The 26,469-nt window shown below is 45.2% G+C and overlaps 1 protein-coding gene across 7 annotated transcripts in view; it reads right to left on the reverse strand.

Annotated features, from left to right (window-relative positions):
• Positions 1 to 2,544: 2,544 nt before the first annotated feature.
• Positions 2,545 to 26,469, reverse strand: part of tanc2a (tetratricopeptide repeat, ankyrin repeat and coiled-coil containing 2a) — a 132,344-nt gene continuing 108,419 nt past the window's right edge. For 5 of the 7 annotated variants that reach the window (XM_017454424.3, XM_017454420.3, XM_017454421.3 and 2 more), the window contains 21 exons: positions 26,210 to 26,335; positions 25,442 to 25,477; positions 24,121 to 24,399; positions 23,452 to 23,579; positions 22,884 to 23,115; positions 22,090 to 22,259; positions 21,440 to 21,718; positions 20,832 to 21,163; positions 19,607 to 19,715; positions 19,360 to 19,482; positions 18,213 to 18,449; positions 16,074 to 16,247; positions 15,886 to 15,979; positions 15,546 to 15,679; positions 15,247 to 15,370; positions 14,848 to 15,023; positions 14,602 to 14,734; positions 10,416 to 10,507; positions 9,261 to 9,407; positions 8,372 to 8,472; positions 2,545 to 7,191 (listed from right to left, as the gene is read on the reverse strand). In XM_017454424.3, coding sequence (XP_017309913.1) covers positions 5,403 to 7,191; positions 8,372 to 8,472; positions 9,261 to 9,407; positions 10,416 to 10,507; positions 14,602 to 14,734; positions 14,848 to 15,023; positions 15,247 to 15,370; positions 15,546 to 15,679; positions 15,886 to 15,979; positions 16,074 to 16,247; positions 18,213 to 18,449; positions 19,360 to 19,482; positions 19,607 to 19,715; positions 20,832 to 21,163; positions 21,440 to 21,718; positions 22,090 to 22,259; positions 22,884 to 23,115; positions 23,452 to 23,579; positions 24,121 to 24,399; positions 25,442 to 25,477; positions 26,210 to 26,335 — 5,015 coding nt within the window. In that variant the 3' untranslated portion in view covers positions 2,545 to 5,402. The remainder of the gene's footprint in view (positions 7,192 to 8,371; positions 8,473 to 9,260; positions 9,408 to 10,415; positions 10,508 to 14,601; positions 14,735 to 14,847; positions 15,024 to 15,246; positions 15,371 to 15,545; positions 15,680 to 15,885; positions 15,980 to 16,073; positions 16,248 to 18,212; positions 18,450 to 19,359; positions 19,483 to 19,606; positions 19,716 to 20,831; positions 21,164 to 21,439; positions 21,719 to 22,089; positions 22,260 to 22,883; positions 23,116 to 23,451; positions 23,580 to 24,120; positions 24,400 to 25,441; positions 25,478 to 26,209; positions 26,336 to 26,469) is intronic. The other 2 variants (XM_047150589.2, XM_017454419.3) reach the window with 1 other exon arrangement.

Here is a 26,469-nt window from a genome sequence, read left to right on the forward strand (position 1 = left end):
TGTGTGTTAGATTGTATAAAGGAGCAGTTTGTGTAGTTTTTGTACGTTTTATAGCCACACCCACCACCACGTTGAAACCGTGCACACCTTACGTCGCCTTTTATGGGGGGAAAGGGGGCGGGGCTTGCACGGGGGTGAGGCGGGGGGTGTCGTCAGCTCGTTTCACAGGCCGAAAAGTAAAATCCCTTCACTTTTTATTTGTATTTATTTATTTATTTATTTATTTTAGATATGTTTACAATGATATCATTTCCACAGCTCCGGACGCACTGCGCGATTTCAAACTGCACCGGGTGTGCTCAGTGATTCTGTGCCTTGGGTAATATTTCTCAGTGTCATATCAAGCGGAAATATTTCTGCAATATTTACACACGGAAAGCTAGAAGCTGCGGACGCACACCACGGCGACCCGAGGAAACGTCATTGCCACGTCAAAGGAGATATTTTCTCTGTTTACCGCGAGCCCTGACCCACAAAATGTGAAAGAAAAAAAAAAAAAATCGAGATGTCATTATGTCAACAGAGCGTTCTGTTATTTTCACTTCACGACCCTTCATTTCAAGAGCATGCCGTTATTTCCACGTGAAACCTCCCAATTCCGACTTATTTATCCTTATTTCAGGTCATCTTGTTATTCAGACTCAATATTTAACAGTTTATTGAATATTAGCTTATGATTCTTATTCGGTGTGCCCTTTCCCAGATTAAAGCAGAATTAAACCAGAGGTTGATTTAGATTATTTTAAGTATTCTTAATTCAATGAACTGTGTTCAATATTCATAAAACATACATATATATATATATGTCGATATATGTATATGTCGAAATAATGAGATAGTAAGTTGAACTAGCACAATATCTTTAAATAATAAGACTTGAATAACAGGATGAAATAAGATATTAAAATAGAGGAGTTGTTACGGAGATATGAAGTCATAATAACAGGATGTAATGAACGGAATGTGGAATAATAATCTAATAGTCTTTAGTACTAAATGATGTTTATGTGTGTCATTGATCTCTGGCGGTGCCGTTGCTGTTAAAGTTAGTGTCGAAAAAACCAAAAGTGCACACACACACACACACACACACACACACACGCACACACATGCACAATTCGACAGGCTAAAATCAATGTTGCAGCTTTAATACCGAGTTCTGAACCGTCAGTACTGTGTTGTAGGGCTGGGCGATACGCCAGAAATATCATATCATATATCACGATGTTTCAGGACTTTTCAACCGTATACGATGCGCATCACGCTTTATAATTTAGCCAACAAACTGTCTGCAAAACAGTATTAAATGATGAACATAAAAGCGAGTTGGACTTTTCTTTAACGCCGACAAAGACAAAAGAAGATTACGTTTAAAAAAAAGAAAGAAAGAAGATAATTACGTCAAATCAGAAGCATCCATTCAGTACCATTTAATTTGTAATCTGTTATTAAAAAGATAAAAAATATACCGACGATATCTCGGAAATCGCGTAATCGTTTAAGACAGTGTCGCTGTATTATAATACGGATGCCTACCGTGTCGGTGTTGTGTGCGGTGGGCTGTTAGCTAATCACACGGTTACGTGCCGTGTGTATCGCCTCGGTACGGTCACTTCTCCTACACGTTACTCATTAATCCTTCTGATCACGTGTTAAACAGGAATACTTCAGTGTTTCTCACCCTAATCTCTATCCGCTGGATCGGTAGTGTGTGTGTGTGTGTGTGTGTGTGTGTGTGTGTGTGTGTGTGTGTGTTTACCAGTGAGCAGAATGTCACCGACTGAGAAAGAAAAGAAATCCAAACTCACTTATAAATAATGAAGGTCTAAGGTAAGGGCAGCTGTTGAATTCAGTCCAAAAAAAAACAAACAACAACAACAACAACAAAAAAGGTGTTTTTGTCGAATATTAAGCCGGTTGTGTTTGTTCATGAAATCTGTTTACTTCACCCAGTCAGACACGGGATGCCTTCAGAAGGGAGATAAATTGTGGAAAAGCGTCAAGAAAGACCTGTTTTTTTTTTGGTCACAGCTTTTCAGGATATGCTTTTAAACTTATGACCAATCACAAGTTGGGGGAGGGGCAAGGGGAAAAAAAAACAAAAAACAGACAGACATAGAAGACGACGTGTCTGTGGAAAAAGACAGCGAGCGAAGGTGATGCGTTTCACTTCATCGGCTTTATCGAGAATAATAAATCGAATCCAGCGCACAAGCTCGGCCTAGTTCGTTAGCCGGCACTAGCTAGAAACGGTAAGGGCGTTCGTTGTCATGGTTACAACGCGTACAACGTGTGAGTTGGAAGTATAGAGGATTTCTGGTTTTCCTCAGTTCCCCGTCAGAGGTAATCGCACGCACATATCACGGGTTCAGGGGACAGAGATTAAGAATAAATAAACAAACAAACAAACAAATAAATAAAACTGCTGGAGTATTCCTTTAACGTGGAATCTGTTGTTCTTTCTTTCTTTCTTTTTTCAAACCTGTATCAAGATTAAATGCGTAAATGTACCTGGAATAAAACAAGACTCGTCGCAGCCACTAATCGTTTCCCCCCGAGGGAGTTTCTTTGAATTCTTAAATTAGTACATTATTTTCTCCTTTACATACAGTTGATTGTACAGTTTACAATCGTGGAACAGGATTAAAAATGCATTCATGTTTCTGAAAGCGTTTTTTTTTCTTCTTCTTCTTTTCTCTCTCTGCTTTTACTCCAACTTAAAAACCCATGTACAGAGAATTCCGCTAATAGCAAAGCCTAGATTTCAGACAAAATACAACTGAAACATTATAAAATTGAAATAAAATTAGAAAAACAAAAACAAACAAACAAAAAAAAAACAACGCAAAAAACTGTGTGGGGAAAAAAATGTGGGAATCAGGGAAATGATTGAAGCACAGTCCTTCCCTCGCTTTCTATTTGATATATATATATATATATATATATATATATATATATATATATATATATATATATATATATATATATATATGAAAACTCACACACACACACACACACACACGTTAATGTGTGCATCAGCAAAGAGCATGCATTCTAATTAAGCATAATTTGTACAATCATTTACACGTCAACCTTAAAAAAAAAAAAGGGTTTTCAGCACATTAGAGAGAAAAAACAAACACCTTTTTTTTTTTTTTTTTTTTTTTTTCAACAGCAGTCGAAAATGATTGGCTAAAACAGAGGACACGAAGACTCCCGTCCTGTGAGCGTACAAAGGGAAACGGTGCTGAAAGGAAAGAAGGGGAAACAGAAAGATGATTGAACACACAGCGTAATCAAGTGTTTTAATGGAAACCCTTCCAAATGGTTAAAAATCTCTTTAAAAAAGAAGAAATTTTTTTTTTTTTAAAAATAAGGAAATAAATACAACGCGAGAGGATGAATAACCTTTTTGTGAAAGCGTGAGAAATTACGTGAGAGATCTGGAAAAGCGTGTAAAACTCTAAAGAATCCTCTCCTTTCGAACAGAAGCGACCTTGTCCTCTCCCAAATAACAATAATAAAAAAAATCTTTCGCGCGCTAATAACGTTTCTGTTTGTACGTTTGAGATCACGCTCCTGAACGTTGCGGCACCTCCTGAAGTCCGGAAACCACAGCACAGCATTTTAAACCATCGAGGGAATGGCCCTTAAAGCAGATAAGAAAAATAATAATAAAAATTCACATTACTGACGTATCAGGAAGAAGAAAGCGGAGCACGACGGCACCAAGAGCAAAATAAAGTATGTATATATATGTATATATATATATATATATAATTTTGTACAAACATAACTTAAATTGATAAATATTCCCTATTTCCTGCCCTTACTTTAGATATGTACACGTTGATTTGGGATCACCTTTTACAGCCATATATACAGAAGAGGCTTCAGGAAAGCTTCAGGTCAAGGACAGAGCCTGGAAGCATAACGGCTCGTTCGAACAATTCCCCTAGAGGTACGAGGGGAACGAAATTTAGACTGCTCTCCTAAGGTGCGGGATTTTGGACAAATTGTGCACTCGACACAGTGTGAAAATGTTGTAATGCATTATGTAGGCAGGAGGCATCACTAAGGCCTTGCAAAACATTCGGACTTAGGACCCTGACATACCAAGCAATTGTCAAAAAATCTCGCGAACACACTTGGACAGCCAAAATAGCTTTTCTTATCAGCAGGGGGCGATAGTCTGTATTCAAATTTCCAGTGAAGCCAGAAGAAGATGAAGCCTGGAATTCCATGTATGTTGTACCAGAATAAGTACCTATATACGGTCATGCCCTACTACAGTATTTAGTCCAGGAGTATGAATTTTATTTAACCTAACACACTAGCCTAGCTATCATTTTGACATCGCCTTAAACCTGGTTAAATGATCTTGCTTTGTTTCTTTGGTGCAAACGTGGGTAGAGCAGATTTTTTAAAAAAAACAGAACAATTCTTTCTTTCCCTTTAACAATTTTCTCGGCTGAGCAGCCAATCAAACAGCTTTCTCCGGCTCGCCGACCATTATTCAACACTTAAAACCGCAGCGTACATAATTTGGAGGTTTGCGTAAAGCCTGCTTACAAGCTCGCACGGTCTCTGTCGTTTTTCAAGACTTCCAGTACTGCAGGGGGCGCTATTAAAATTTCGTGGCGATTTATCTGACTACAGTACAAAGAAGGCTGCTCTTCAAATTCATCCATCTTGTGAGGAATTAGTTTGGCCACGCCTCGTTTGTAGCGAGCGTAGCGTGTTTGTCCGTGCAGTTTGCCCAGCTGCCATGTGCACGACACAACGAGCACTGTTTGTTTGCCATGTGCAGTTACGCCACATTTTCTTGTAGCAGCCAGCCAAATGTTGTCTCCCCGTGAAGTATGCGGAGGCATTTAATCAGTCGGCTAGCGCTAACTGTGTGTGAAATGCAGTAAAAACTAAGGGCAACGGATAGCTTGGTGTGTCAGGAGTAAATGCTGGCTGTTGAAAAGCTCTCTTCCACCACTTCCTACATATCGCAATTTATACCGATGCAATTTTAGGGTTAAATCGCCACATGTGTTTGCACAAGTCCTGCATATTGGACCCATTATGCTCTGTAGTACTCTGCCTAAATAACAAAGCCTAAGGTGACCACTGATGAAATGTCCCTTGTCTGAAAATCACATGGGGTCAGACTATCTGTATCATCTATCATCCCTACTATTATCCCGTATTGCCGCATCTCTAGCTAGCATACAGCAGTTATGGTGGCCCACTCCAATTGTGGCTCCTGAAGCGTCCTGCGTGGATCCTGATCCCAAAGCAGATGCTTTCTACAACATCTTCATTCAGGTCCATATATTCAGTTTTAAGATGGGATTACATCAAAGTGAGGGGGAAAACCACATGAGTCCTTGTCCATATTTACAAGGTGTGCCTCAAACATTGGACTCAACAAAGGGCCTCTTTGGTTTGATAGGAGAGGAAGGGCCTTGGCGCTCCCCATGTCCCACCTGTCTGTAGTCACTGTCCTGATAGGCCTGTGAGACCGGCAGCGTTCGCGCCACCTTAACGTCTGGGTACGTAGGTCCCTGACTCACCCGGCCTGCGTTATCTGGCCGATAGTAGTCGTCCTCCACTAGGTGTCCGTTGTGGGCGTTGTTGGTGCGATTGTAGTAGGCAAGGTGCCCATAGGTCATGTTGCCAGGTGACGTGGCAGGGCTGGAGACCACAGTGTCTAAAGACGACACGGCCCAAGTGCGCGATGAAGAGGAAGAGGACGAAGGTTGCTGAAGAAACTGTTGAGTCCGCGCTGTCTTGTCTATGATACCCATGAAGGGTGTGCTGCGTGCCCGCATAGCCTCGCCTGGGTATGTCCCCCCTAAAAGTCGCATATCAGTGCCTTGTGGTGGAGAAACTGGTGACAGGTCATCGCTGTATCCACCCTCGTACGCCAGCTTCAGTGGGATCTCCATTTGTTGTGCTGAAGCCGAGGGCCGGAAGCCTGGACCTAAGTTAGAGGTGGATCCTGCTGCCAGACTGCTGCTGGAGGGTGAGAAGCGCAGGCCAGTGCTCTGAGAGTGGATGAGTGGCCGTGGTGTAGGGCCAGTGGCACTTAGTGGGCGCCGGAGACCGTGAGGGTGCTCGGGTGATGATAACTGAGGCTGGCGCTCAATTTCATGTGGCTGCACAGGATAATAAGCAGCTGACTGGCTGCGGCTGATCTGCGGTGGAATGTGACCATAACGAGGGCCTGCGATGCTGGGCCTGTATGCATGTGAGGGCCTCTGAGGGAGCTCATCTTCTATGTACACACTGCCCTGAATTTGCAGTGGGCTTGAGTAGGCCACCTCCCCAAGCTCGTCAACATCCCCAGGAACGTGTCCCCTCATGGACTGGGCCACGTGAGAGTAAGTGCTGGAGTGGACCGAGCCACTGGTCTGATTTGTGCGGACGATCTGGGCCTTGGCTGGCTGCAGCCACTGGGTTTGCTGCTGCAGTGAGCGTTGGCTGCCCATTTTAGCCAGCGGCGATTTGGGCCTGCCGGAAAGCGCCTCTTGTTGATAGCGGTTTGTGCTGACAGAGGCAGACTGTGGTCTGTAGATGGCTGCATTCTCGGAGGTGTAGGCTCCACGACGTAAAGGTGAGGGAGGGGGGCTGAAGTGGTAGGATGAGGAGGAGGAAGAAGAGGAAGCTTGATGGGCCGGGGAGGTGTGAGGGGGGCTTGGACGATAGTGGGAGGTCTGGTGAGTTGGAGAGAGCGACGGAGAGGTGGACTGGTAACCCTGGCGGGTCGGCGAGGACATGGAAGGAGGACTGGGTCGCAGATCGTAGGCCTGGCCCATGGATACACTTCCAGAAAGGTAGGGCAAGTGGCTTGGGGAAGGTGGCATGTTCTGAATGACAGGCAGACCTGAAGGACTGGAACGTGGCTCGGCAGTCACAGCTAGTGGAAGACCATCCAAGTCCTGCTCCAGGTAATCTTCCTCCTCTTCAAACAGGTCCTGCACTGGCTCCATGTCAGACAGGCGGGGCTCCAGCGGAGGAGGATGCGGCGCCATTGGCGGGGCTTGCTCATGAGGAGGGGAAGGAGGCGGATCCAGCTGCTGTTGCTCAGCGACTTGGCGACACTCCTCCTCCACACGCTGCAGCAGACGCTGGATCTCGCGGTTATTGGGACACAGGCGTATGGCTTCACTCAGGTCCTCCAGGGCTGCGTGGAACTGCCTACACACACACACACACAGAGAGAGAGAGAGAGAGAGAGAGAGAGAGAGAGAGTGTTATGTGTAGATTTATGAGTGTTATGTGGAGAAAAAAAAAACACACCAACTATTAGACATTTATGTTTATGTGCAAAGTTTAGAGCTCTCTGCTCCCTGCAAAGTGCAAATAAAACCATGCTCATCTTCCCCTCAACCAACCCCAGTCCCCCTGTTTGAAACTACATAGGCCTCCTGAATTGCATTTTAAAGGCCCCTGTGAAACATCTCGAGAGCTGTGATTTGACGAAAGTATTTTCTTTTGGAACGGGCGGTCAGAGTGACGACATGTTGCAGTGCTTGACTGAATTACATAACAGCCAGTATAGTTTGAGATACATTATAACCCCAAAACTGAACAAACTGGACAGTGAACTAGCAAAATATGTTGAACGGCCAGGAGTTAAACGAGAGCCTTTTTTCAACGACGGACAATTTCTCACCGCCGACTTCAGCCACACCTCTCAACAATATCTTAGATTAAGAGATTGTTCGGTATGAGGTCGACCGTCAGTGGTTCCGGGACCGAAGGACAGCCACAGGGTCATCACCGACAGGCATCTGAATTTTAAGTTCAGGGCACTTTACAGGACACTTTATGGAAAAGACGTGAGGCCTATTCATTCTGTCCTGCATGCAAGTGGAGATTATTTCTGGGCCAGAAATCGAAATCAGAATATTAAACTAAAATCCTGAAATGAAGACACTAATGAGGGCATCCACTGCAGGGCAATATTACGTATAACAGCTTTTAATTGTTCCTGTCATTATTACAGCTCTAGAAACACTTACAGATGTTACAAACTGCACCTTTAAAATGCTGGGGGGAAAAAAAAACAAAAAAACCACTGCACCCTTCTCAAACGAACACTGGACCACAGTCCAACAACGGAGCTGTGGCGGGTAACGTTCTGTGTGTGTTGTTAATCGTGAAAATAATCTGAAAATGTTGAAATAAAGATGTGATGTGACAGATGGAAAGTCTGCAGAATAAAAAAATAATGTTGAAATGTAGGAAAACGAGCCTCCTTATCCTAAGAGTAACGCTACCCGGGTGAGATTTCACCTCATTACTGAGATTACTAGATTAGATTCAAGTAGGAGGTTTAGGTCCCAGCGCCCTTCCTGATTGTTGCTACGGTTACCTGCTGCTGCGTTTGGCGCGGGCTCGTGCGTAAAAGGCCTCATAGGATTTGGGTTTCAACTCTAGAGCTCTGGAGGCAAACTCCTCCGCCATGCCAAAGTCCTGCAAGCAACAACAGGGCCGACAGTCATACACAGAGCCGTTCACATGGAGGCATGTAGGGCTAGTCACATGCATACACACACATGCACACACGCACACATATACATACATACATACATGGTTTGATATGAACACACACATTCAGAACATACATATGATAATTTGACATCATGGACACACTCATTATGAACTGCATCAACTTGAGCCCAAAATAGTGAAGTACCCTCACATACACCGATATAAGGGACTGAACACACACACACACACACACACTTACAGACTCTATAAAGCAATATTTTCATCCCCACCAGGGGGTGCTTTTAACACAGTGACTTTTATATGTGCCCAGACTATTGCGACAATACTAAGTCTGTTGTGTCTAAATCTATCTAAAAACAATCTCAAGACAGACTACATCCCTTCTTTTACACAGGGCTGAAAAAAAAAACAAAAAAAGGGTGGTTGGGATGAAAAGTGATGATGTTGGTCAGATGTCGCCATAATTACATCTGGAAAGACTGAATGAATTCAGCAGCATCACGCCACTAACACCCAAACTTTTTCAAATCTCAGTGCATGGGTAGGATTCTGCCTCACTTTTGGATGAAATTTCCAAATAAATGAGCGTAAATGTGCACAGATATTCTATAGCAGTACGGGTGGCACCGTGATATGAAAACACCCTTTATATCCATTAACAGAACTCAAATATGACTGGTCTCGCTTCGTTCTGCGTAAAAAAAAAAATCGACACTCTCGAGACAGTTAATAATAGCTCGTTTACTAACGTTCATTTTGCGGCGGCAACGGGACAGGTTGAGCAGCAGGGAGACTTTAAGCTCGCGGAAACTCTTCAGGTCCTCTGTGAAACCTTCGCGAGGGAACTTCTTCAGCGCGTACTGATAGCGCTGGGCTGCCTCCTTCACCTTTCCCTTCTGTTAGAGCACGAAACACTGCGGTTAGCATGTAAAGAGGGGAAGGAAGGACTGTAGACTGGAGGGAAGGAAGGAAGGAAGAAAGGAAAGAAGGAAGGTAGGCAGGCAGGTAGATAAAACATAAGGTAGGAAGACGGGATGGAGGTTAGAACTGAGGTAGTTGCATGGGTTAAGGGCAAGGTAGGAAGAAGGGATGGAAGTGAGGAAGAAAGGCATGGGGGCAGGTATGAAGGGAAGAAGAACGGAGAGACGAACCTAGGTAGGTAAGTAAGAAGAGTGAGAGAGATGGTTTGCAGGTTAGGGAGCTACTGTAAGGGTGGGAAGGAAGGTTGATGGAAGGACGATGCGAAAGATGAAGGGCATGCAGAAAGGATGTACAGAAGGAAGTAAGGTAGGTACATAGCAAGGTGGGTAGGTAGGAATGGAGGAAAGATGAAAAGAAAGATGTAAGGTGGGTATGTAGGTAAGAATGAAAGACATAACTGAAGCAGGATGATAAATGGGTAGGTAGGAAGGTAGAAAGGAAGATGGGTAGTTAGATGGAGTGAAGGTAGGGAGGAGGACAATGTGGGTGGATAGAAAGGTAAGTAGGACGGAAGAAAGGAATGTGGCTGGGAAGGAAAGACGGTAGGTAGGGGAAAATGGAAATCGAGAACGTATATATATATACAGGAACAAAACAAAGCAAGGAAGGTGGGTAGGTAGAAAGGTATGCAGGTAGGTAGGAACGAAGGAAGGCAGGCAGAAAAGGTGGGTAGAGAGAAGGGAAGGAAGTCTGAAAGAAAGATGGCTAGCTAGCAAGGAGAAAATGGGAAAGGAAAGACAGATGTAATGGATGTATGTATAGTATATATAAGAAGGAATGACAGCAGGGGAGAAGGCTGGTGTGTAGGCAAGAAGTAATCTAGGTGAAGGAAGGAAAGTAGGTAGCTAGGTAAGAATGTAGAGATCTCTACTGATCTACTACAGTGTCATCAATTATTATTTGACGTTTGGAGAGAGACTGACCTTGTAGAATCCATCTCCTTCCTCAATCAGCTTGCTCAGGAGGACTATCATGATGTCTGGCTTGGAGGTGGCCATGGCCCACGTTGCTGGACCTGTAGCAAACAGGAAGTGAGCGGAGTCATGCTAACACGCTCGATGGGAACAAGCAGTTCATTCAAGGGCACCTCTGAAAGACGCAACATCTTTATATCTTTGTCTCTGGTTGATAATAATAAGAGATCAAATCCATATCGTCAGTGGTTCTCAGTCTTGGTGGTGGAGCGCCATGCACTTTATCGCTATGTTCACACTACTGTAGCAAGAGACATGTCACTTGCTGGGCGTGGCATGTCCGGCGTTTCTTGTAGTTCCAAATAGTTGTAATTAAACAGTTCTTAAGCAATTAAATACAATGCACTAATCAGTGAGGAACTGGTTGTTTGATTTACATGCTAACATGCTCGCTTCTTTGGCAGATTAGCAAAGCAGGCTAACTGTACTAACTATGTACTAGTACAATCGCCAGTGCTACCAACGATCTCCGGTATGTTCTTCCAGGCTTTAGAGGATTAGATGAATCCATGGTTGAAATTTTTTCTTCCATTTCAAAACCCAGACTGAAAACCACTGAAGAACGGAAACTCCATATAGCGATACACAAACGGTATACACAAAACGTCAGTAGTCCGGCAACAAAAGAAAGACAATGACTGATCACACAACCAAAATACAAGATGCACAACACATTCCCTTAGCTGTGCTCCCAGGGGTCAAAGGGTCAGGAGTACAGCAAATGGAAGGGGCTGAATCTCTGAATATAGATTAATATACAAATCAGGAACTGCCTCCATGTTGTCCAGTCCTCCCAACCCCACCCCTACGTATACTGATAAGTATGGCATACTACGCTATCCTAAAACAGTGAGCATCCACATTGTGGAAAATTAGCCCTGATTACAGAAGAAAAGACACTCATCCACCAACACTGGGGATACTGTCGATGTACCAGAACTCAGTTAGTGGCACTGCTTACCACTACTGTACACCTGTACGGGTGACGCTAACACGGGAGAGAATCTAGCTTGCACTGGTCACAGGAAGATGGGCGTCATGTTCTCAGCGATTTACTTAACAGTAGCGTTTACCGTAGCAACCCAGATTTGTAAGATCACTTACATTAGTTGAAGTAGCCGGCTGGTATGCAAATTATCCCCCAAACACTTTGCATGATGGACTATTTTGTTAGATCACACACTCTGTTTGACACACCGGTACTGAGAAGGTCTCGGATTTAAAAGTAAATGGAGACAAGACAGATCAAGCAGGCAGAGCAGAAAGCACTGCAAACCATGCAACAAATGAGTCATGGAGTTTGGGAACACTAGACATGATTTCCTGAATCATGTGTTCATGTTGCGTAGAGAAAAAAATCCATCACCGTCATTCATGCATTTCCAGACATGCACTCATGCATATGTGCCTTCAGGCTAGAACTTGACCAATCCCAAGAACCATCTTAGTTTCTTGCCCATCAAATCTCTGCTTACTAACCTCTGCTGTCTGGCAATGTTCTTCGCATGTTCTCCAACATTCCCCATGAATGTATTTTGATATGGTCACAACATAACGTATGCCCGGGGAACAATATTAGCTAAAGGCTAGCTGTCCAGTCTCAATTGCTGTTCGTTAATCTAAAGCCAGTGTAGTGTGGATTGTTCTTACTAATGCTGTGTTCGACTTAACTCGGAAGCCATGCTGATATGACGTCGCTTGCTTGACTCAGGGTTGAGGAGATCGTCCCAACGTTCGGAGCAGGAATTCTGAGTTGTTTTTCTTTGTTCTCGTCAAATACGCTTTGGGACCAGTTCAAGCTGAGAGCATCAGATCTTTTTTTTTTTTGTTTTGCTGTCATCCATTTGATGAATAAGGAATAAAACACTTTGGGGCATGCTGTTACGGGAAAATAATCGGAGCAGTGTTACCATTAAAACAGATCTTCTGACCAACCAGAATCCAAAACCTTTCCTACTTGAAACCTTTCTAAAACTGATCTCCTGGGCTAGCCACTTAACTTGATGACTCCAGACTGACCTACATAGCAACGGTAACCGAGTGTGGGCGGGGCTTGGGATCGGTCTGTTATCTTGGCAGGCATCATAACGGCATACATCAAAGAGTATCACTGGACTGATTTGTGCTTCGGTCCACGAGCTTCTACGAGGACACCACATACAAGGAGACCATCAAAGAAGGGTACTGATGTGGAGTGGGTCACACATATACAAATAATGGTTGGAAATGGCAGATGAGGGCGCACACACAGGTGAGGAAGGGGTTTACCTCTGGCCCTGCTGGGGAGGGTCTGACATCCTGCTTATGGAGAGAGAGAGAGAGGGAGGTGAGGGGGAGGTCACGCAAGCGACAGGGAGACAGGGGAGTGGGGTGAACGAATCACCACGGGGTTAGAGGTCCGATGTCGGCCCGGAGAGAGGGATAAGTAAGATTCAGGAAGAGAGACAGAACCAAGTGAGAGGTGTGAAAAGGCGTGAAATGAGAGGAGAAGAAGAGCAGCGAACGCACAGCAGGGTTAAAAGCAGGAGCAGCAGCATTAGTGGCCTCTCAGTACACATTGATGATGAATCACCGCTATGTCGGTGCATTCGGCTGAAATGAAACCCCGGGGTTTTGGTGTAGTGTAACGTTTATAGAATGTTTTCAAAACATGTATTTACTTCACCAGATCTCTTTAGTTGAAGGCGTTGCATGAAGTAAGTCCGTACAGACACACCACCGCATTAACATCCAGCTATTTCTGATAATACAAGCTAATATACTGACAAGCAGCGATTAAGGGCCCAAGCACTTTCAGGCCCCACAACTTCCCCGCGACAGAAGAAGACCAGAAGCCATCAGGACCATCGGTGGTTGTTCTTAAAGAGATGTACTCCATTTGAAGGCAAAAGGTCAAGTTGTTGCAGAGTTACTGCCTCACTTCCTGTTTGGTAACTTCGCCTTCGAATCAGTTTGTGCGTTACGGACGAAGCGTCTCGAATATAAAAAAACTTTCGGGTTGGCCTCAAACCATAGTTACCACGGTGTTCCACCACGACGCACCATCGTGAAACCCCGGAAGTGCTGTAACGGTTTTAGAAGTCATTCATTTAGCCCGTGCACTTTTCTGTATTTTTACTGCAGATGTATGAGCTGTGATCTGAACATGGCATGGATCACATGCCTACAGTAAACAATGCTGTTTGCTCATCCGTTTTTAAAGCTATTTTACACACGGGATTAACATTTTCATTAAAAAAAAAACAACAACAATTCTTTCTATTAATTTTTTTTTTGGAATTACACAGAGGAGTAATAAAGCCTCAGAACTGAATAAGAACTGGACGAAGGCTTTATTTTCCAGTATGAGTTTTTAAATTTTTAAAAAGTGCTTTTACTTTTGCGTATTCACTTTACGTTGATAAAGCATCCCCTCGTCGCGGTCTCGACTCATTTACAGTTACGTACTTTGATTTCTATTGCATGGATATTTTGGTTGGTTATACATAAAATTATAATAAAAAAAAAACAAAAAAAACACATACATCTAAAAAAAAACAAAAACAAACAGACAATATTATATTAACGGATGTGGTTCGTCTTGGGGATAAATACTTCTTCCTCCCGTATAAAATCACACAAATAAATAACAGATAAATGTGGATGCTTTTTTTTTTAAACAGTGTAAACAAACAAATAAATAAATAAAGCATAGCATGAAGAAGCCTCTACCTGAATTGTTTATTAATCCTTATATTTAATAATAAATAAATAAATAAATAAATAAATAAAGGTCCAATTCATATTACTACTAGAAATATATGACTTATAGTGAAAAATAGAATGGTATATTGTTTTTAACTTTTAAGACTCGACTGAGAAATTGAATACACTATACCCTCACACATAGTTAAGTAAGGTTTTATGCTAATTAATATTTAAATGCACTCTTTCTTACCTGTCCTGATTGTAATATGGAAATGTATGGAATGTGCACTTATTGAAGCTGATTGTTAGTGTCAGTGCTGTGGTGTGTTCCACTTAAAACGTCCTCCTGCTTGTCTGCCTTCATTCCTCCAGCTCCCTGTCTTATTGTCCTGTCTCTGTCTATCTCTCTCTCTCTTTCTCTCGCTTTCTCTCGCTCTCTCTCTCTTACCTATCTTGGCACCCTTCTTCAGCAGGGCCACCACCACCGATGTGTTCCTGCAGCCCACGGCTCGGTCCAGAGGCCTCATGCCGCTGTAGTCGACATGCTCGATCATGGCGCCGTGCTCCACCAGGAACTGTACCTGTGCAAAACAAACACACACACACACACACACACACACATCGAAGGCTTAGCATTTCAGTCCCATTACTAAGGCACAGGAAATCCATATAAGGGCAGGGGAAATGTTCTCACCACTTCCGAGTCTCCGTAGAACGCGGCGAGGTCCAGCGGCGTACGGCCGCTCTTGTCGGCGTGAGCCGTCTCCGCTCCTCTCTCCACCAACGTGCGGACCAATGGGAGGTGGCCTTTCAGACACGCCCAGCTCAGTGCCGTGAGCCCCTCTTTATCCATCAGAGCCAATGAAGCACCTGTGGGCGGAGTCACAGGGGTCAGTGATGAGAGACAGGTCCTGTCCTGTACGAGTCCCTGTGAACGAGCTGTTACTATAGAAACGATACCGTAATAGAACAAGCGTGTTGATTGAAAGAAGGAGTTGTAGAAAATGAATCAACTCCTCGTCGGCTCTCGACTGTGCCGTTCGCGGACGCGCTATGGTGCTAGCGTTAGCGTGTTGTGAGAACACACACTCACCCTGCTCCAGCAGGAACTCTGCCGTGGCCAGGTGACCCTCAGATGCGGCCACCATCAGAGGAGTGCGGCCCTGTTTATCTGCCATGTTCACATCGGCGCCGTGATTCTGAAGCAGCTCCACAATCTAAACACACACACACACACACACACACACACACACACACAGAATAATGATACAGGTGGCATCTCAACTCTGTCACCAAAATGTGAACTTAATAGAGGACCCCTCCTATGCTATGGGGCAGTGTGTGTGTGTGTGTGTGAGTGTGTGTGTGTGTGTGTGTGTGTGTGTGTCTCACCTGCCAGTGGCCCTGACGGACGGCGCTGAACAGCGGCACGATGCCACGGCGGTTAGGCTGAGACACGGCGGCTCCCTGCTCCAACAACAACCTACACACATCCAACTTCCCTCTGCCTGCTGCTGCAGTCAGAGCTGAGAGTGAGACAGACAGACAGACAGACAGACAGACAGACAGAGAGAGACAGATAGTGAGAGTAGAGAGTGAGAGAGATACAGACAAAGAGACAGACATAGTGAGAGACAGAGAACACTTTCAGAAAACATGTATAATATTTATTTACTTTTAAACAACACACACACACACACACACACACACACACACACACACACACACACACCTGTTTCCCCCCACAGTGTGTCGAAGCTGTTGATGTGAGGGCGCTCCTCCTCATCCTCGTCTTTCTCTGGAAGGTCCAGCAGGTATGAAGCAATCTACACACACACACACATACATGCAGGAGTGTGAGTGCTTGGTCTAGGCTGTGTGTGTGTGTGTGTGTGTGTGTGTGTGTGAGAGAGAGAGTACCTCAGTATAACCCATGCTAGCTGCTGCTATAAGAGCCTGCTGTACAGCGTGTGTTTTGCTGAACGCCACCTCAGAGTTCCACTCACACTCCAGCAGGAACTTCACCACCTCCAGGTGTCCTCTCAGAGCTGCGTGCACCAGGGGACACTGACCGTTCCTGTCCACATGGTCCACCTAACACACACACACACACACACACACACACACACACACACACACACCTGCTTTATTAACATCAAATCTTTTAAAGTCAACTGTAACTCAAAGAACATCCATAAACAGAATAAAAGACTGAAGAAGTGAAATATGATCCATCCATCTTTCAGCCATCATCCATCCATCCAACATCCATACATCCATCTTTCACCCATCATCCATCCATCCATCCATCCATCAATCCAACATCCATCCATCCATCTTTCACCCATCATCCATCCATCCATCCATCTTTCACCCATCATCCACCCATCCATCCATCTTTCACCCATCATCCATCCATCCATCCATCCATCAATCCAACATCCATCCATCCATCTTTCACCCATCATCCATCCATCCATCCATCTTTCACACATCATCCATCCATCCATCCATCATCCATCCATCCAAAATCCATCCACCCATCTTTCACCGATCATCCATCCATCCAACATCCATCCATCCATCCATCTTTCACCCATCATCCATCCATCCAACATCCATCCATCCATCTTTCACCCATCATCCATCCATTCATCCATCTTTCACCCATCATCCATCCATCCATCCATTCATCCATCTTTCACCCATCATCCATCCATTCATCCATCTTTCACCCATCATCCATCCATCCAACATCCATCCATCCATCTTTCACCCATCATCCATCCATCCATCCATCCATCTTTCACCCATCATCCATCCATCCATCCATCTTTCACCCATCATCCATCCATCCAACATCCATCCATCCATCTTTCACCCATCATCCATCCATCCATCCATCTTTCACCCATCATCCATCCATCTTTCACCCATCATCCATCCATCCATCCATCTTTCACCCATCATCCATCCATCCAACATCCATCCATCCATCTTTCACCCATCATCCATCCATCCAACATCCATCCATCCATCTTTCACCCATCATCCATCCATTCATCCATCTTTCACCCATCATCCATCCATCCATCCATTCATCCATCTTTCACCCATCATCCATCTTTCACCCATCATCCATCCATCCAACATCCATCCATCCATCTTTCACCCATCATCCATCCATCCATCCATCTTTCACCCATCATACTTCCATCCAACATCCATCCATCCATCCTTCACCCATCATCCATCCATAAATCCATCTTTTACCCATCATCCATCCATCCATCTTTCACCCATCATACATCCATCCATCCATCCATCATCCAAAATCCATTTATTCCTCCATCCATCTTTCACAAATCCATCCATTCATCTATCCATTCATCCACATCCTTCTGTCCAGCCTTTGAATCATCCTTGCATCCATTTTTACTTCACAAATCCATCCATCGCTCCATTCTTACTATCCAACCCCCTCCATCTATCCATCCATCCTTCCTTACAAATCCTTTTACCCAACCATCCATCAATCCATCCTTTCCAACTCCCTCCATCTTTCACAAATCTCTCTCTCCCTCCATCCATCCATCCATCCATCCATCCATTCATTATTTACAAATCCTTTTACTCAACCCTCTATCAAATCATCCTCTCTAACTCCATCAATCCATCCACCCTTTCCAACTCCATCAATCTTTAACAAATCTCTCCATCCCTCCATCAATCATTCTTTACAAATCCTTTAACCCAAACATCTATCAATCCATCCTTTCCAACTCCATCCATTCATACTGCACACATCCTTCTATGCTTTACAACTCCAACCACCCATTCTTCTATTCATCCTTTACAAACCCATCCATCCACCTATCCATCCTTCAGCATTACTGTGCATGTACAGAGAATCAGCCACATGGTCAGAGTAAGATCAGTGTTTTTATTTCTCAGGTGGATCTACAGCACTCTCACAGTTCGGTAAATTCACTATTACACTATTAAATCAGAGCTGCTCACACAACCTCCACCATGGCCGTTCAAACCCCCACTACTGACCTGTGCGTTCTTTGAGCAGAGGGTGGTGATGATGGTCAGGTGACCGGCGGCGGCTGCGTAGCCCAGAGGTGTGAGGCCGCTCTCCGATGCTCCGTTAACGTCAGCGCCAAACTCCAGCAACAGCATCACCATCTCCACATAACCCAGGTGTGCATACACACACAGAACCGGAGCGTTGTTCAACACCTCCGTACGATAGTTCACGTTGGCTCCGCCCAGAATGAGCAAACGAGAGACCTACATCAGAAAGAGAGTGTGAGAGAGAGAGAGAGAGAGAGAGAGAGAGAGAGAGAGAGAGACATATGAGCTGAATGTGATCTAGGGTCAGATTTCAACCAATCATATCTTAGCAACCGTAACTAGGCATTGTGTGAAAACACAAACGGATTCATGCTGCTATTTTGCGTGAGATGGGATGGTGCTGGTGATGATGGTGAAATAGTGTTGGTGCTAGTGTTAGTGTGGTTGGTGATGGTGAAATGGAGTTGGTGTTAGTGATGGTGAGATGGTGATGGTGTTAGTGATGGTGGTGAGATGGTGTTGGTGATACGGTTTGGTATTGGTGGTGTTGGTGGTGATGGTGAGATGGTGTTGGTATTAGTGATGGTGGTGATGAGATGGTGTTGGTGATACAAATTTGGTGTTGGTGAGATGCTGTTGGCGATGGTGGTGTTGGTGATGGTGAGGTGATGCTGAGTTGGAGTTGGTTTTAGTGATGGTGGTGATGAGATGGTGTTGGTGATGGTGAGGTGGTGATGGTGTTAGTGATGGTGGTGATGAGATGGTGTTGGTGATGGTGAGGTGGTGATGGTGTTAGTGATGGTGGTGATGAGATGGTGTTAGTGATACGGATTTGGTGTTGGTGAGATGGTGTTGGCGATGGTGCTGATGAGATGGTGTTGGTGATGGTGAGGTGGTGATGGTGTTAGTGATGGTGGTGATGAGATGGTGTTGGTGATGGTGTTAGTGATGGTGGTGATGAGATGGTGTTGGTGATGGTGAGGTGGTGATGGTGTTAGTGATGGTGGTGATGGTGAGGTGGTGATGGTGTTAGTGATGGTGGTGATGAGATGGTGTTGGTGATACGGATTTGGTGTTATGTGATGAGATGGTGCTGGTGGTGTTGATGATGGTCAGATGGTGTTACCTTGATGTTGGGGGTGTAGAGGTTGCGCAGGGATGCGAGAGCAGCAGACAGACCCTCTGTACTGTATGACACCCACAGCCCCTGCAGCACAGACGAGGAAACCCCGACCCTCTTACTCAGACCCTGTGCGGAAAAAAAAACATTCCATCAAAACTAGCATTCCTGTGATTCTGAGTGTTAATGTGTGTGTTAGCTTTGTGTCACGCTAAGCTTAAATGCACAAGTGTGTGTGTGTGTGTGTGTGTACCTTGAAGATGTGTGCTTTGAGAATGTGGTGGCCGAGCTCGATGCTTTGCTGACGATTCAGTTTGCCGTCCTGCCGCGAGAACCAGAAGGCTAGCAGTGTGTGACCGCTCCTACACACACACACACACACACACACACACACAGATCATGACATTAGTATCACCATTATATAAACAGCATCACAATTAATATATAAAGAATATTTTTAAGAATTACGAATGCCCTTTCCTGACCTTTACAGAATTACATTTTTTTCTATTTTTTTTCCATTAAACTGAAAAAAAAAACAAACATAGGTTTTATTTGTTTCATTTTTAATAATAAATTCTAAACTGAGCACATTACATAAACTCCACATATTTCCAGAGATACTCTACGTTAACTCTTTAAACAAACAAAAATGTCCTTTCTGTTACATTCTACACAATCAACCCATAATATCTAAACAAGCAAACAAACAATCAAATAAATACATAAATAAATAAATAAATAAATAAAACATTAAAATAAATAAGTAGCATATTAGACACATGAAATTAATTGAGTCTAAGAACCAGCTAAGAAATGATACTAAAATAGGTTAATAATTAATTATGTGTAATTAAAGTGTAGCTTTTAATTCTATGCATAAGCAAACGTATACTTATCGGCAAACAAACAAACAAATAATACCCAAGGAATGAATTATTTTGTAAATAAAAACTCTAAAAAAAATAATAAATAAAATACATTAATAGTACATTAAACGCATGTAATTAATGAGGTGTATCTCTAAACGATAAGCATAAGCACAATGACACTATAAACACACAAACTCAAAGTAAATGAAAATAAATAAATAAGCAGTATATTAAATACAATATTTCTAGTATATGTAACTGCCCAAATGTTTGTTGTCCTCGTTAGAACAGCTAATTAATGAAGTGTATTTTTTTTAAAATGTAGTAATTATTTTGTTTACACTTAGGAGGTAAATAAACACTTAGTCAGTTAACTATTCTATTAATGAATTTTTGAACAAACGCGTCCTGATCAATAAACCCGATATCCGATATCAGCTGTAGCTATGCCAATTAATACTGCAGATAATGAATTATGATTAATTGCAGCGCAGTTAATAAAATATATCTATAAAAAAAGGACCTACTGTACCTAAAGAGAATATTAATCATGTGCATGCATTTGTTCAAGGTGTTTTAAAGAATTCACGGCCTTTGACCTCTGACCTGGGGTCACAGAGGAACTTGGTCTTCTCTCCGTCCTCTCTCCAGATGAGCCACTCTCTGAAAGAGGCGTGGACGAACATGCGCGTGCCGTCCCTCCTCTTTGTGAGGAAGGGTGCGAGGAGCTCGGCGCGCTGCTGGAAGTCGTCCCAGTGGAGCGCCGCGCCGCGTACGACCCCCGCGTTCACCGCCCCCAACGCCTGCTCGTCCGTCAGCGGGTGCAGGGACGCCACGGCCACGTTGAGCAGCGGCAGCACTCGCTCGAACGATGACTGCGTGGGGAAACGCATGTTCAGCAGCAGCAGGTACACCTCGGCCAGGCTCACCGGCACCACCTGAGCAACAAATAAATAAATAAATAAACAAACAAACCACTGATAAACACCATGAAATGTACAAATACTGCAAATATAGATCTCCGCTAACTATACTAACCTCACACCAGTATCTTAGGCTATGCTAGGCTTTGCTAACATGCTAAAACTTCCATGTATGCTAATTTCACAACACGCTACCCTTGAATCAGGCAACGCTAATTCTTGGCTACGCTAACAGTACACTGGTCCACGCTAACCCCATGTTGCCCTGGAAAGAAGGAGTTCGGTGCTGACCTTATAGCTGGAGCTCTTTAGGACCAGGTAGCCCTTTTCGATCAGGTCGAGCGTCAGCTTCAGGTACAGGTACGAGCCGCGGCTCAGGCCTTTCAGGTGAGCGCTGAGTTTGGCGAAGGCAGCGTTGTCCAGCTTCCCGTTCAGCGCCACGTTGTTTTGGATCTCCTGGCTGGAGTGCAGGCGGTGCAGGATGTAACCCTGCAGGTCCGAATCGATGGCGTCGCTCTCGTCCAGACGGTCCAGAGAGATCCGGTGGAACGGCAGCGGCCGAGTGACGTCCTAACGGAGAAGGAGAGGGGGGAAGGGTTTAAATGTTGTGTGGTTAGTCATACTAACTACATGCCAGTCTGTAGTAATTCACGCCAAGCCAGGCTAACCTGTAGGTAGGTAGCATTACTTACCTACTAAGCTAACAACGATCTATGCTAACATCATGCTAGACTGTACTAACTTTACACTAAACACGCTACAGACTATGCTAACATGCTAAAACCATCAAGAAACTCAAGGCCATGGAAAATAATGAGGTTATTAGTTATGCTAACATCACGTCAGTCTATGCTAGCTTCACTTCAGGCGAGGCTAACATGCCAAAATCACTCTTTCTCTCTGAGTGTGTGTGTGTGTGTGTGTGAGAATCATACACACACCTGTAGCGAAGTCCTGACCGTCACCACCAGTTTAAGCCACGGAGGGAAACGCTCGATGGTTTTACACAGGAAGGAGACGATCGTGTCGCCGTAATCCGGTTTGTGGAACTCGGCTTCGTTCAGGCCGTCGATCAGGACGATCAGGTCTTCGTCGCATGCCACCTTACGCTCTGAAACAGCACCATGCACGACATTTACTGCGCTAGATTTCCTCACGCAACTCAGGAATACACCGCCGCGCCACCGAGTCGAAACAAACGCTTGAGCGCTTCTTCGCAAACTAGCGAGTTTAACAGGAGCGGATTAACTGCTAATATTACTTAGCCTCATACCAGTCTATGCTAACGCTCGAAATCCAAAGAGTCAACTTAGGACTGTAGAAAGTGATTAGTGATTAGCCCTAATGGTTAATTATGCTAACAATGTACCAGCCTACCAGCTAGGCCATGCTAAAACAATCAATCAACTTATCGACTGAGGCTGTAGAGCTAACAGTATTATCATCCCATACCATTCTTTGCTAACTTCATGCTAGTCCTACGCTAACCTCACGCCACATCTAGCTTGCTAGCAGCGATTTCGGCACGCGGTAGTGAATGTAACGCCGCAGAGGCGCAGTGGACACAGTTTAGCAAGCAGAATGACTCGGCGATTCTTTTCCCACTGATGTTAGCGTGGACAGAGACCAGTCGGGTGAAGAGACGACGACGACGAGGCTCGCGTTTCTGAAATGCTGAGGTTGATATACATTTACAGCGCAGTATAAATGTGTGTGTGTGTGTATATATACACACCCCTGTGCAGCGCGTGCAGCGGTTCGAGCAGGCCGCGGCTGAAGGCCGTGATCGGTTCCTGGACGCAGGAGCGCAGGCTGAGGAGGCTCTGTAGGTGCGGCTGTCGCAGCAGGAGCTCTCTGTACGCCTGCAGCTGAGGGGCTCGACACAGCAACGCCGCGATGTTGTGTACGAACTCCGGCACCAGACACGTGTACGCGTTATCCGCCTGGCAGTAGTGATACGCCACCACCTGCGCGCACACACACCCACACAAACACATTCAGATTTAGTTTACGTTAACCGATGCTCCTCGTCACCTTTAATCAGGGTTGTACTTGAGTTTCAGTTTGACGTATCGTCGCTTCCTCGCTGTCCTTATTCAGGCGGTTATCACGTGTAGTCCACGTGAACACGCAGATCCGTCTCTGCGCTCTGGATCTTATTTCGTTCTTAAATCAGTGCCTGAGCGTACGCCGAGCGTGAAGGTCTCGTAGAACACCTGCATTATAACGTCACGTACCGACAGCATTCTGGCTCGGCAGATGTGTTTACATGAGCAGGATAAAAAAAATGGTCTGGAGCTGACCTGAGAGGCGAGTCTCCTGAGCGCCTCCTCCTGCCGTCGCCTCATCTCAGGAGTCCCGGGGCAACTGCTGCCCCCTACCAGCGTCCCGTGAGCTGACTGGGGCTGACTGAGGAGCAGCGTGTCTCCGTCTGAGAGAGAGAGAGACAGAATGTGATGGACAGACAGACATATAGATAGAGAGAGAGACGGAATATGAGCAAGGGAGAGAGAGAGAAGAAAAAAAGAGAGGGAAAGTGAGAAAGGAAGACAGGAAGAAAGAGGTAGCGAGGAAGACAGAGAGAAAGAAAGTGGGACGATGAGAGAGAGACAAGGACAATGAGGGACAGACAGAAGTACCGAGAGAGAGACCGAGAGAAAGAAAGAGACAGATAGAGAGAAAGAGGCAATGGGAGGCGGACAGGGACAATGAGACAGAGACAGATTGAGAGAGAGACAAGGGCAATGATGGACAGACAGAGAGAAAGAAAGCGACAGATGAGAGAAAGGGGCAGTGGGAGACAGACAGAGACACAGACAGAAAGAAAGAGCGACAGAGAGACAAAAGTAAGCGACGGGGAAAGAGACAGTGAGCAACAGAGAGAGAGACAGATGGTGTATAGGGTGTGTCCTTGTTCTATGTTTAAAATGATGATAATGAATACCTTCACACACAGACACACACACACTCACGTTTGGGCGAGGCGTGCGGGCTCTCTGAGGCGATCTGTCTCATGCGGTTGCCGTGGCAGCTCAGAGCCACCAGGCGGGAGATGATGGCGGTTTTGCCGAAACCCACGTTGCCCACGATGACCACGCCCCGACTGCTGGCGTCACCTCCACGCAGCTGAGCGTCCACTTCCTGGAACAGCCACTCCCGTCCCGTGAACACGGAATCAGGCGTCACACTGGGCACCTCGAACAGCAGCGGCTTCAGGGCGATGTCCGGCGCGCGGTACGGTGCGAACCGCACTGCATTATGGGAAAGATGGGAACGTTAGGACACTGCTTATTGAGTTTAGACTGGATACGACGAGCTCATAAATACATCCGGGCACGGACTGAGGATCAAAACGGGTACGCGTACGTGTAATACTACATCATACATATTTACATTTCCTTTATTCCTTTCCTCTGGATTGTGATTGGTCGAAAGGTGTTGATTCATCTTCAGCTGACTGGTTTCGCAACATTAAATGGAACTAAAAATGGATGAGGAGTATCTTTAATAAATAATAAAACTCTAACCGTTGTACCGCGCTCAGTCATTTGTATCGTCTCATACTGAGCACTATTTTTTTTTTTGTCTGTTAAAATAGACTAAACTCATGAGTAACTAGGCTGTAATGCCACAGCTTCACCACTAGAGGGCAGTTGAAGGCTAGCTGAAAGGACAGGACGGCAGTGTGTGGCTTACGCAAGTCTGAGCCGTGCTGTGAAATGCCACACGTCTGATCTGAGGCTGCTTCAGAACAAAGACGGGCCTGAAAATACTGAAAACGGAAACGGCACGCGCCTGTCGCCTCGTCGTCGCTATGGTTACGGGGGGAAAGCGCACGCAAAGGAAAGGGTTACATGGAGTCAGTGTGAACGATCCTCACTAAATATCACGGCCACGGTTATGCGCATACCAGCGATCGTGTTATATTCATCTTCTGAAGGTTCCACACGACGCATATTTATGCACGTTATCCTTCATCACCGTGATCCTTTGCATGACATGCTTTATGACAAAATATTAAGACCCATGAGTTCCTTGGTGCAGTCGTCCTCATGGTCGTCATATCTGTAACGCGGCTAGCGGAAGGTGTTATTAGCAGACGAGCGGGTTAAAGATCGCTGCGCTGATCTTATTTTTTTTCGTTCGTTTTGAAAATGAAAGCCACGTGTTTGATACAGAAAGTGCACTTCTGGAGTTCACTGTAACGCTCAGGATTATTACACACGTGAGTAGAGACACACACAGAGTGAGTGGAGGGTAAGGTGATGTGAGCAGGAGCAGAGCAGAACTTACATGAGTTAGACTGCCAGGCTGGGATGCTAGTGCAGGCTATTAGTGCAGGACAGGAAAGAGAGAGAGAGACAGAGAGAGAGAGAGACAGACAAAGTGAGAGACACAGAGAGAGAGACACACACACAGAGACAGAGAGAGAGAGAGAGAGAGACACACACACACAGAGACACACAGAGAGAGAGAGAGAGACACACACACACACAGAGACACACACAGAGACACAGAGAGAGAGAGAGAGAGACACACACACACACAGAGAGACACACACACACAGAGACACAGAGAGAGAGAGAGTGAGAGAGACACACAGAGGGAGTGAGAGAGACACAGAGAGAGAGTGAGAGAGACACACACAGAGAGAGAGAGAGAGAGTGAGAGAGACACACACACACAGAGACAGAGAGAGACACAGAGAGAGAGAGAGTGAGAGAGACACAGAGAGAGAGAGACACAGAGAGAGTGAGAGAGAGACAGAGAGAAAGAGAGTGAGAGAGAGACACCGAGAGAGAGAATGAGAGAGACAGAGAGAGAGAGAGACACAGAGACAGAGAGAGAGAGTGAGAGAGAGACACACACACAAACAGCACACACACAGAAACACAGAGAGTGAGAGAGAGTGAGAGAGAGAGAGAGAGAGTGAGAGAGAGAGAGAGAGAGTCAGTGGTTCATATGCAGGATGAAGGACAAACAACATGGGCAATGAAGGGAAGCGGTGAGTGTGTGAATGGGAAACCACACACACACACACACACACACACACACACACACCTCTTAGGTCATTCCCGGATCGTCCGGCGCCTGAGTTCTGCCGCGGCATTCGCAGGGACGTCCGTAACGGAGCCTGGCGCTGCTCATCCAGATACGCCAAGTCCTCCAGGTGAGCAGAACTCGTAGCTGAGACACACACACACACACACACACACACACACACACACACACACACAATTAATACAATACAAAACTTCCACTTCCACAGAGTGGAACACGTGCAGCGAGTCAGCAGCTTTACCGGTTCAGGTGTGGAACTT

Source organism: Ictalurus punctatus, chromosome 24 (assembly GCF_001660625.3).
Source record: "Ictalurus punctatus breed USDA103 chromosome 24, Coco_2.0, whole genome shotgun sequence".
Taxonomy (NCBI): Eukaryota; Metazoa; Chordata; class Actinopteri; order Siluriformes; family Ictaluridae; genus Ictalurus; species Ictalurus punctatus.